The sequence below is a fragment of the Ambystoma mexicanum genome, chromosome 2p, assembly GCF_040938575.1.
Source record: "Ambystoma mexicanum isolate Mex_15411 chromosome 2p, UKY_AmexF1_1, whole genome shotgun sequence".
NCBI lineage: Eukaryota > Metazoa > Chordata > Amphibia > Caudata > Ambystomatidae > Ambystoma > Ambystoma mexicanum.
In genome coordinates, this window is record NC_090923.1 from 590,223,792 (window position 1) to 590,236,612 (window position 12,821).

Below are 12,821 nucleotides of genomic sequence, written 5' to 3' on the forward strand. Positions count from 1 at the left end.
ACTGGTTCAGCTATCTCATTTTGATTTGGCTCATCAGATGCATCAGGCATTTCCCCTTGACTAATTATATGTGTCATGTCACCTGCCTCATGTTGAGTAGCTACTCCAAAGCCACCAGGATGACCACAATTTGCTTGAGTCGGATTGCTAGATGACACGTTAATCCTCCCACCCTCATTATCACGTGCCATGTTAGAAGTATGATGGTGCCCATAATTATAAGATACACCAACCGCCACCTTGTTCATAAGTGCGTTATTAGGATAGTCTGTTTCAATTCATATAGCACCAATTATGCTGTCAGTCATTTTAGAACCCAGAAATGCAAGTCTCTCTCTTAGCTCAGGTTCCAGCGGATTTAAGTACCTATTCCCTGTGTCCTCTGTAAGGAAGGCATGGTATCAAACAGTAAAGACAGACACAAGTGATCACAGTTCAAGGGTGTTTATTTAACTTCAATGGGTTTGTTGAATGCCTATTTAACCCTAAATCTAAGGATGGGAGCAAGCTACGACCATCAAATAATAATAATAACGCAGTCCTAGTGGAGTCTCTGTCAAAATAAAAGGGCCTATACTTATAAACCTAATGCTAATCCTTACTTCTAAATACAAATGGTGTGGGATGAAAATCTATGCAAAAGAAAAGTGATCGAGAAAGAATATGTCAGGGTAGTTCAGCAGTTGGCTTCCCTTTTCCACGTTTTCAACACGGGACAAGGCGGCACACCCGAGCTTCGCACACACTCTGGCTTCTCTGAAACGAGGATATAGTGCAAAGCATGGGTATCAGGGCCTTCTGTGCCAAAGTCTCTTTCCAAACAAAAGGTCTATTGTAGAGGGCCTGATGTAGCAAGACAATGCACCAAAGTTTCTTGTTTGTCTGGATTTTCACATTCACAATTGGTCTCCCTCGTTCAGGCTCAGACTCCTTATTTCACATTCACAATTGGGCTCCCTCGCTCAGGGTCGGACCCCTTATATTACAATGTTCGCAATGGGTCTCCCTCATTCAGGCTCGGACCTCTTTGCATCACATTCACAAGTTCTCAGGTTCAATATTCACCGTGGGTCTCTCTCCTTCAGGTTCGGACCCCCATTATCACAAAATTCACAATTGGCCTCCCTCAATCTGGCTCCGACCCCGGATCTCCCTTATTCGGGCTTTGACGCCTTACACAATGTTCTCAATTGGTATCCCTCGTTCGGGCTCGGACCTTGTCAAAACTCAGACTTTCGATTGCGCAGTGGATTTTGCTTAAACGGTCGCAGGACCACTTTTATTCACTTCACTTCAAATTCTCATCTTTTACTTTTTATCACTTTTAGCTGGACATTTTACAGAGACCTTCGATTGAGCACACTCGTGGTGCCGGACCATTCTGTTACAGGTGTTGTTGTTTCCTCCTTTTCTTAGTTCAAACATCCATCAGCAATTCAGCTATCCTCACGTTTTTCATCACACGCGTTACAAATCTTCCATCCAGCGCTCTTCATACAATGTTGCCACTTGCAACTTTGACTTCAACACAAACCGGTCTTGCATCGGTCTCCCCAATTCACCGGCTGTGTTCATCTTACTGGTGCTGCTTAAATCTTAGATCCAAGGACGGTACCACAGTGGCTGCTGCTCCTCCCCGACTCGAGCACCCATGCAGGAGGACCCCATGGTATCTCTGACACACAATACAGGATTCTTAGTCCTGGTTGTTGGTTTTACGCCTTTCAATCCGAAGAACTTTGGAAAGTAGCGGTTTTCCGCTGGAAAGGTGAAGGGTATCTCCCTCCTGGTGCACCCGTCTTGGATTGCCATCTTTCTCCCCTCATTCAGCTGCCGTCTTGAAAACACTGTTCCTTCGTGTGCTCTCGTGCTCTGCCTTTTATCCGTGTGGGGAAGCTTAATGGAAGTCAGGTGTGAGTGTTTACCATTAATTGCCTGACCTTGCCTGACCATAGTAGTGGGACATGTCAGGTTCAATGCTCGGGTATGAGGCTGTTTTCTCCCGTTGCGGACTGTCCGTCTGAAAGTGTTCGTGTAGGGAAAGGGGGGGAGGGGTAGAGTTCCTAAATATCCTACCGGGTAGGATGGGGTAAAGGTGTTACAGGGAAGGGGATACTGCGTCTCGCCATCAGGTGTCCCACTCCCCAAAGACCCCTCACCCAGGAAATCCTCCAGCACAGGTCCACCCCCAGGAACTGGATCCAAAAGCGCTGGCTATATCCTGGCCACCTGGGTGACAGATCCCCGGGGACTAGTGGATGAGACACCTTCTGGTTTCTCACACCTCACAGATTGGAAAGAATTTCGTTATTCTCTGGGTCTGGCCGTGTTCCAACATTTTTAGTTTCCAACTTTGCTAGGATTATCTTGGGCGGGCATACACAAGGATGCCTAAACGAATATGCACAGGCATCAGTGAGTGTCTTATCTGCCAGAATAGTCACCATAGATTCAAGAATCCCAGAGTCCTGATTTTCAGGCATTGTTCTATGTATCTCGATCACATCATCGGTTATCAGCCTTCCACATCCACCATTGTGCCTGTCGATATGCCGGCAACGTTTTTGCATGCTTAGCGCGCTCCACATTATTTTAGCGTCTTAGATGGGTTATATAGGGCAACTGTTCAAAGGGCAATCAATAGCCCCACAATCACCGAGCTGTATACTGTATGCTGTATACCGGACAGAAGAATACACCGTTTATTTTATTTTTCAAACAACCCAGTTCCATTACCAGCTCTCTTCACAGTAGAGGAATACACGTCTCCTCAGCATCCTCGGGAGATTATGTAGAGTAGGCGGTTCAAATGGCAATCACCGGCCCCACAGTCACTGCACTATATACTGGAACCAGAAGCAACAGTTTGATTTTTGGAGCTGCACGTTTACGCTGCCAATTCCCACAGTGGAGGCACCAGATTAAGGCGACATTTAGGCTGAGAGGGCTGGGGGCCACCAATTAGCCAACAATTATGAAGCCACGGGCCCTAAGACTGCCACCATCAGCAATAGTTCCAGCTCAGCTCCAGCCCACTTAGTCCAGCAGTCTACGGGACAGGTAGGCACAAAGTCACAAGGGCACCATTCACTACGCACAGTGCTACAGCCTCGTCCACTGTGTTTTGATTACTTTAAGTTTATTTTACTTTATTTTACCACGGCGACGGGTAGGTTTGAGCTAATATCCCTGCCTCCTATCCCGAGTCTATCTTCTCTAACTATCCGTTTCTTTATAGCCCAATTAGAAGCTGTACCGGCACATCTACGTACGATCCTGCCCAACCTGTACGGGAACACGCTATTTTCTGAACAGCCACCCGCTCTCCCCAAGAGAGAGGCACCAAGGATAACTTAATCTCTGGGGCTCTGACATACTGTGGTTTATCAGTTTCATACTTCTGTCATTGACTTACTACTTTATTGTAGCTCTACTTCCCACGAATCTGCAGCAAACACAGAAGACGGTCCTCCAACTAGTTCTGCCCTTCTGCTAGCAGCACTCCAGTCATCAGAAGAAATCCGAACGCGCTCAGAGAAGATTCACAGGGTTTTCTTCCCCAGAGCGTTTCCCAGGAAACTCTGTCCTCTCTAAGCTGGTTAATTTTTAGAGAGGGTAGGGCGACCAGGAGAATTGTCCTTTCCCCAAACTGCTGTATCCAATCCAGTTCAGTGCTAATTATTTACATATGATTCCTGATATCATAGTGTGGATTGTCACACTTCCTGCGCGCAGAGTGAGCAAGGTAAAAGTCCTCTCATGCAAACCACTGTTCACGGTCTTCAGCAAGAAGAAAGTGGTGCTTAGAGACCGCCCTGCCTTCCTTCCCAGAGTTGTTTCAGTATTCCGTCTATCTCAAAAAATCAACTTGCCTGCATTCTACTCTCCCCCTCATCCTTCCAAAAAGGAGAGATAACATAGGATAGAATCTAATAGAGCTAAGTTTTTACATTGCCAGAACCAACAACTTTATATTGGAGGATCAACTTTTTATCGGCCCAAATTAGGTAGAGTAGTGACCAAGCAAACATTATCTAGTTGGATAATCTTATCGATTTCAGAATGTATTTCGATACCAGGAAAGGACACTCTTGCAACATTAAGAACTCGTTCTACTAGGGGAGTAGCGATTACATCAGCAGTACAGAGAAGGATACCAATTCAAGACAATCTATTAAGCTGCAATTTGGACTTCCTTACATTTGTTCTCAAAACACTCTTGCATGGACACTGTAGCGTCAGGACACCCTTTCGAAAGAGCTGTCCTTAAAAATCGTTTGAGATCAAATCCACGTGAGCTCGCTCTCACTCTGATTTTACACATTATTACTATGGGAGTCTATCTAAGATGAGGAATCTGTGGGAGAACACAATCTATTAGAAGAACACATATCTTACACCGGATATTGTTCTTTCTGATGGATGTTCCTCCCACGGCTTCCTCATTGCCCGCCAACCCTACCCCTCTTATACAGAGCAATCTCTTGTTTCTTCTCTCTTTTAATGTACTGCAAACTTATTTGTATGCTTCCCAAAAACAACTGAGCACAGGGAAAAACAAGGAACTGAGGCAACAGGGTGCAGTGTCAGCTAGTCATATCACCACCAACATAATGTCCGGACACAAGTGTGAATAGTGTTGAATGACTTTGATTCCAAAGCCGTATCGTACCCCCTACTGTCGTAAATGTTTAAGAGATGTGCTAAAGTAGGAAGTGATATCTAAGATGATGAATCCGTGAGAGTAACATCCATTAGAATTAACTCTTCCTGCGGTAAGTAATTTGTTCCTCTCTGTTAAGGAGAATTCTCTGTTTAGGCTGAATTTCCTAACCTAGTGAGTCCCCCAGCAGCTTTTCTGGAGTTTGTTTTTTTTCTCCTTCCAAGAGTGAGACTCTTTTTCTCCCACTCTTGGACATGGTTTGTGGTGTTCCTTTGAATGTTAATGTGTTTTATGGGCTATCAGGTCCTTTACTCCATAGGGTCTCATGTGTTTTTCCTATATGTTCTTACACAGCACCCTCTGTGCCGTAACACCGGGGTGTCATAGTGACCACCCACCATAGACTCCATACCCTGGGACTGACTACTGTCTCCCAGGGCATGTAAAGTCACCATTGGCTTTACTAGTCCCAAATTACTAACAGAACCAGTACAAACCATCTTATTGTGGACGTGCTGGTAGGGGCAATTTGATTGTCCCTGGGTCTGTTATTTGAGGGGGCACCGTCCCGTCCCCCTCGTCGAGTTTTGGCTAGTGGCAGTGGATACTACTTTTTATATTCAACCGCAAATATATCTCTATGGGATTTTCCCATTGTTCGAGGCTAATACTTTTTTTCATAGCCTCTAACATACCGCCGGTTTATTTATTTAATATTAATTCACCGTTTGGTATTTTCTGCCAAAACTCGGTTTTAAAATGGCATTTGTGTTCGCCTCTCTAACTCCAAACCAAAGGTCGAGCCCTTTGTGCCACATTTGGCGGGCTTCTACACAGAAGCCCTCCAAAGTGGTGCCACTCTGTCTGGGTACCACAGGGGGTGTGGGAGGGGGTTTAGGCACCCTGGACTGAGTTGCCTTGGCAACTCAAGTCGCACTCTTGTGTGATTGGCCCAAGTGGTGAGCCGGCCGGCTCACCACTTAGCATGTGTGATTGACAGCTAGGCTGAATGAATGGGGGTTTCTTTCATAAAAGCAGGGCTTTTGGGACTGGAACTTCAGAAGTCGCCACAGGACCTGAAAATCCGACGAGGGAGAAGCTGAGCCGACCTGCTGCGACGACACCACCGGTGGAGCCCTGCTGAACCGACTCACCACTTCCCAACGACAGAGGAGATCTCCCTGCTGGAGAGTCTTCTTCCCTTGACTGGTGAGCACAACCAGTTTACCTTCTTTTTTCGCAACCCAGGACGTCTTGTGGTCGAATCGCCCGTGCCAAGCACCCCAGCAACCGGATAGCCACTTACCACTGTACCGCAAATAAAAATAAAAAGACTGCTCCTTTTAATTGAGAACTCTGCGGCTGTTTTCTTCCATGGCAGTGCAACGGACTCCTGTCTTCCTCCCCGACGAGATCTTCTCTTCCCCCGGATGAAGCACCGACTTGCATCCGCTGCCAGGAACGACTGCCCCCGTTGGAGCGTTCTCACTATTTTAAGGTACCGTGTCCGCCAGGCCTCCCTTTCTAAAGATTGCTACAAGGTAACAATAATTCATTAACCTTCTGGACTGGGCTGGCCGCCTTGACCATCTAACTGGTCCCTTTCTATTGGTCCAACTCTTTCTGAACCTTGTGCGAGACTTTTGGGCACTTTCAACCGTGTGACCATGGACACATTTCGACCGGAGCCTCTTAAAGTGGGTCCGGCCTTGTTAACTTTGACTTTACAGTTTTAACCTGCCTTTCTCACCTACTGTGGTCGTCCGAAAGTGTTGGGATCTGTTTCCATCTTTGCTCTGCCTTTCTCTCCCTCTTAAACCGATTGATTAGAGTGCCATCTTCGTTAAGCGCTCACCGCTGTCTGAAAATAAGTGTTGCTTTACTTAAGACTTGTCTAATAATCGTTGAAGGGAGTGTATATCTTTTAGTGACCGTGTTTTTGAACGTCTTGATATTAGTGCCAATGTGTTTAACTAGATGTGTTTTTAAATTAATAATATCGTTTTACACCAAGCTCTGGTCAGTGTTTGCTTGTTCTACTGGGTTCTATTGACCTATTGTGAATACTCTGTATACTGCCTAACTCTTCTTGAGAGAAGTCTGACTGCTCAGCCACAGCTACCAGGTAAATCTGGGTGGTACAGACTGCTACCAATTGGGTTTACTGCCAACCACCTGTAGTCTTAAATCTTTTGCAGTGGTCCCAGAGGGAACTGCACAGGTTTCTGCCTAACACTCTCCCAACTCATAATGCAGTCCTAGGTTTTTCTCTTTTGTTCATCCAATGCTTATTCTATCTCAGGAGACTCAAGTCCTGCTCTGATAATTAGTGGATCCTATAAGCGAACCAGAAATGGAGCGAAGGGTCTGGAACATGGAAACTATGTGCCTTTAAAATTCAGCATGTGCTACTATGGGAGACCAGCATGTTCGTCAACCCAAAGTCTTTCTTCTTTTTGATTCTTAGGCCTGTTCTCATTGGTGCCTCATACTTATCCAGACTCTATTGCTCATGGGACGACTTAGCTTTTTTTTAAAGATCTGTCGAGGAGGATAATTTTTTGCAATCTCCTGTGACTGCTAATATTTCCCTCATTGGGCTTCCTTTTTCAGTCAGTCATTCTGCTCCAAATGCCCTTATGAAATCTTCTTTCCCGTTCAGTCACTGATTACTCCCCTTCAGATAAGACTGACTTGAATATTTTTCTAGTAAACTCTCTTCAAGGACAACCAATACATCTTTGGCAGGACCCACAAGCCCTTGTTTTGAATGTCTTTACTTGTTCACTATGGTTTGCCAGTCCTTTAAGAATTTACTCCACTTCCTTTGGCTCACACCATACTATTAAGAGATCATAATTTCACACCAATCTTCAGACTTCCAACATAGATGAAAAGACTATAATGACGTTTCCAGTCCATTGAAAATGCTCCGAGACCTCCAACACATCTAATTCTGACCCTCCGACCTCAGAAATCTGCTGATAAATGTGTCATACCCTTCTAGGTTGGATTTTGGATTTCTTATCATTGGTAAAAATCTCCCCAGTTGTTTACTGAAATGATGCAGCCACCCCCTCCCCTTCTGATTAATTGATGCTCTTTTGTTTACAAAATGTTAAATGACATTCTCTTCCAGTGTTCATTGTATGTGTGGAAATGGCCTTACTTCTTCCCTAATTAGCTGCCAAATCTTAGTTTCCTTTCTTTGGTGGTTGTTCCTCTGATACATATCAACGTGAGACCGAGCAAAACCGGTCATGTGTTCCCACAGCAGCTTCCGGTTTGAATACTCAGATTTTGTGTTGCAAATGTCATTGGTTTTTACTCCTAATATTTCCTAGTTAATACAGCTATTTCCTAGTTAATAAGTTGTATTTTCTTTGAACATACTTGCATTTTATTCCTGGTTAGTTTCTTTTGTGAAATGCAAAGTGATTTATTATTTTGTATGTTTCAGCTACACCGAACTACATCCCTCCACCAGCAAACTTTGATTCTGAGGCTTCTGAAGTAATGCCAACTGTCAGCTCATCGCTTCCAGCAAAAAAAGGCAAAAAGGGTATTTATTTTCAAAATAAGTGTGTGTGTTTGGTAACCATTTAGACATGCCTGTTCTTAAGGATACTTTCCCTTTTTAGGTCTTTCACACCTGGAAGTAATAACCCAAAGCTTTTTAATTTGTGTGAGTTTGAGAGATCAAGAGATGTGATTGCACCACTGGATTTTAAACCCACCAATATATACCTACAGCCTTCCATCCATTCACACCATAAATTCCTTGTATCTTTGTCCATGGACGCAGAACATAGTATGCTTGTTTTGCAATTCACACACCTAGTAGAAATATAACCATATTCCGAAGCATTTATTTAAGATATCACACCAATGGACACTGGATCTAAGAAGTACTAATGCTACATGGTAATCATGTCTTCCACTGATGATCACTCATGAAGATTGAAAAGCACGACCTGTTGTGTGTCAACAGGTAACCCCAATATGCACTCCCAAGGGATAAAGAGCTCCCAGGTGTATTTATAAACATACATACGGGGCAGACCCTCTAGGTTGAGTCCCCTCGAGTAGAGTACGTTGTCTGTTTTAAATTTTTAAGGGATTCCCAGTATCTGGTCAAAGACAGATGACAATTACCAATATACATTCATATTTCGCAAAGGACCTTACACTAGTCCAAACAATTCAACATTGCAATCGTAAAGAAGAAAAACTTCAAATTCAATAATCTTTTTCAAAATATAATTACAAAAAGGAAAAAGTGACTCTCCAAAATCAGTGATGACAACATCAACACATATACAGAAGTTTTAAATCATACAATAATTGATTGTGTTGTATATATCACAAAACACTTGTAATGGTGTCAAACTTCAACAATTTCTGATATGGGTACAGTCATTTGTATCCTAACAAGCTCCACTAATGATAGTTTTATAGTTGCCAACGCATTTCGGATTCGTCCTAAATCCTTCTTCAGGGCCTTGGAGCCTATTAATCCTTGTTGCATGTGATCCAACTTAAGCGCCTGGATGAGTACCTGAAAGGTAACACACAAAGGCTAGGTTCAGAAAACAGATCAATAGATCATAGCGAGTAGTTGTTAATATGTACTAAGTGTAAAAGATAACTAACCTTCAGTCTTCCTTGTGTAAACACATAGTGTCCATCCACTGTATTCCAATCTCATACAGTTTGGTGCTGTGTGTTATCCCTTTGCATGTACTCAAACTTAAGCGCCTGGATGTGTGCCTGACAGGTAACATACAAATGCTAGGTTCAGAGAAGGGATCAAAAGATTGTAAAGAGTGATTATCATTACGTGCTGAGTATAAAAGGTGACTAACCTTCAGTCTTCCTTATGTCAGCACATAATGTCCATCCACTGTATTCCAATTTCATGCAGCTTGTGTTTCGCTACTCTGTATTGACCAGCCGCATTGCTGGAATAAACCTTCTCAATTTACTCCCTAGGCGACACTTGCCGGGAAACGTGAAGGTCTTCTGACTGGTTGCTAAACAGGAAAACCACTGTTTTCTGTAAATAAAAAGTGAGATGAAGCGTGGTGGTGGGTTAGTACTTATACACAACCGTAGCTAAGAGCGCCTGGATCCGAGTACGTCTTACATAAAGGATGCATGTTTAAGGGATGTATATTTCGAGGTCAGGCAAAGTGTGTTTATGTGGTTGCTAGGGAACTGATGCGCATGCGAGCATTGCGCGGCCCTCTTTGTGTGGGATCTCGAATGTTGCCATTGGATACCGTTCTCATTCACAGTACATATTCACATTCCCCCGAGTTTAGGGGATGTTGTTAGGGGGAATTCTCATAAATGGTTGATTTCCCTTACCTACTGATTTCCTCAGCAGCTGTGCTGGATTTCTAGGATTTTTTTTTCTTCACCTGGTAAGAGTGTGAGCCTTTTTTCCCACTCTTACATGTGTTTTGCTATATGTGTTTCTACTTATTGTGTGATCTTGGGCACTGGAGCCTCACCTATTCCAGGCCACCATATTTTTCATGTGTGTTACACAGCACCTTCAGTGCAGTGACACAGGGTTGTCAATTAGACTTCCCACTGACTCCATTTTCTGGGGATGACTACAGTCCCACAGAAAAGGGTAAAGTTGCCATTAACTTTACTTAGTCAATTTAACCACAGATTCAGTACACCCCATCTTCCATGGAGTATTGGAAAGGGTTAATTCTTATCCCTTTTTGTCTGTGCCTCTTGGGGCATTGTTTAGCTCCCTTTACATTAAGACTTGGCTGGTGGCAGTGTTATCTCCCTAACTTTACTACCGCGATTATCTTAAATAAACGTGGTAATATTTTAGGCTATTATATTAGCCTCGAACATAAACCCGCTTGTCCAAATACATTTTATTTTGGCTCTGGCCAGGTTTTTTTTGGCTCTGGCCTGTAGGCGCCTGAGAGTCTGGGTAGACAGGATGTGAGGGAGGGGTTTAAGGACCCCTGCCATGGGTTCCCTTGGTAACCCAAGTCGCACTCCTGTCTGATTGGCTAAGGGGACTGGCCTTGCCAGGCCAGCCACCCTGCTGTGTCATTGACAGCCAGGCTGTATGAATGGGGGAAAACTGCATAAAAAGCAGGTCTCTGGGACTGGAAGAGCAGAGTTGCCACTGGAATGAAAGAACCAACGAGGAACTGGAAGAAGAGGACCCCTACAACGACTGAACCGCCCGGTGAAGCCCTGCTGCAGGTCCGAATCTCCAGAATCCGATGACGGAGAAGATCCCCTAGGAAACTTCTTCCCTTGAGCCAGTGGGACCAACCAGTTCACCCAAACTGCAAGCCAGGACCCCTCCTCTGGTCGAATTCGCTGTACAGAGCTACAGTGGGCCGGATAGCCAGGAAAGGTCGGACCCTGCTTCGGTTTTAAGGTGCGCACCTTTTATTCGTTGCTTGGCTCTGCTGCTGGTTTCTTCCCTCCAGTCTTTCTACTTCTGATCAGTCCGACAGTCGCTTCAGGAACTGTGAGCCTTCAGGAACTACCAGGAACGTCTGCCTCCGCTACAGCCCCCTCTCCGTTTTAAGGTACTGTGTAAATCCGGTTGTGGGTTTCGTTCAGCCGCGGTGAAAGTGTTTGAAATCTTTCTCCAATCGGAGGGCTTGTCCTTCTCTTCGCTTTGAACTAACTTTTCTACCAACCAACCTCATCTGGTAACCGTGCCACAAACTTTACCGCAAACTACCCTGAACTGTATTATCTTGAGCAAAAGACTTTTGAAGCATTGACTTTGGCCCTAAGCCTTTTCTATCTGATTTTATCATTGTAGTCTCTCTTGTTCGCTTGCCCTTAGTACTTACCTGTTGGCGTGGATCCATTTCTGTTAACTTTTGTCTTTCCCTCCCTTTTAAATTTCTGGAGTGCCATTTTGCTCCCACTTCATTTTGTGAACTTAACTTGTCTGGAATTTAAGGGAAGTGGGGTGGTGTATTAAGAGAGTGATTTTTAGACTGCTTATAATAGTGTAATGTTATACAACTGAAGAGTGAAATAAATGTATATTCTTTTAGTTGAAAACCTTGGGTCAGTGTTTGCCTGAATCATAGTAATCACTGTCCTTTGTGTAACTATTGGATACTGCTTACTTACTCTAGAGATAAGTCTGGCTGCTCGGCTACTGCTACCACTTTAACTGTGTAGTACAGACTTAGACCAAAGGTGAAATTTGTACTGTCACTTGTAGTCTTAATTGTGTGTGGTGTTCCCAAAGGGTACTGCATATAATTCTGCCTAACGGATGTTGAATGCTTCCATGTGTAATTGGCTATCAACAGAGCACTAAACCTTGCAGAAAGTCAAGTGGGGAACTATCAGGCTAAAAGCTTGGTGGGGATAGATATTATGGACAGGAGGAGGGGCAGGTTGCTGACAAAAATCAGCTGGGTGCCCCATTCCTGTCAATGTATTAAGGTTATTGGGAGTTGTGAGTGCCTATACCGTCCCCCAGAGCTATACTGGGACTGTGGGGCTTAATCATTTCAATCCTTTTTCTGAACCACACGCAGTTGTTCACCCCGGAACCAGCACAATGCGGCACATAATTATTATTCATCAACTGAATAGTCATGTATTCAATAGCATAATCACATACCTAAATGCTAGATGATTTAATAATATCACATTGTGGGTAACACAGTGGATCTGTGTCATTTATCCGCAGCAAAATTTCCCGCTATGCAAATGTCTGATGTAAAAGTTCCATTTTTCTTTTTTTTGGGTCAGCTGCGGTGTCCCCTGCAACCCCCACTCACTATACTCTAAAGTATGATGAGTGGGGTGTTGCGGGGGATTCCCCCGTAGCCTTTTTTTTTTCTTTTTAAATTTTTTTACCGACCCCACCAAAACATACATACCACCAACGGTCCAAACTTTTAGTAGTAGTTATAACTTTTGGTCGTATGCTTTTTAGGTCTTTTGGTGGGGTTGGTAATTTTAACTCAGTAATTTCGTCCTATCCAACACAGCTTGTAAAGTTACTTTCAATTTGATCATGCTCAACAATCTGACCGGTTCAATATCCAACATCAGCTATTATATCAAAGCATCTGTGGTGCCAAATCTCGTTGTTAAAAGAATTATCATGTTTCAATAAACACGTGACACTTCT

General features: G+C 43.9%; 1 protein-coding gene across 5 annotated transcripts in view; it reads left to right on the top strand.

Moving 5' to 3' along the window:
• The window catches only part of FANCD2 (FA complementation group D2), a 2,923,540-nt gene that overhangs the window by 1,640,776 nt on the left and 1,269,943 nt on the right, over positions 1-12,821 (top strand). For all 5 annotated transcript variants that reach the window (XM_069644087.1, XM_069644091.1, XM_069644090.1 and 2 more), the window contains one exon: positions 8,124-8,225. In XM_069644087.1, the coding sequence (XP_069500188.1) occupies positions 8,124-8,225 (102 nt within the window). The remainder of the gene's footprint in view (positions 1-8,123; positions 8,226-12,821) is intronic.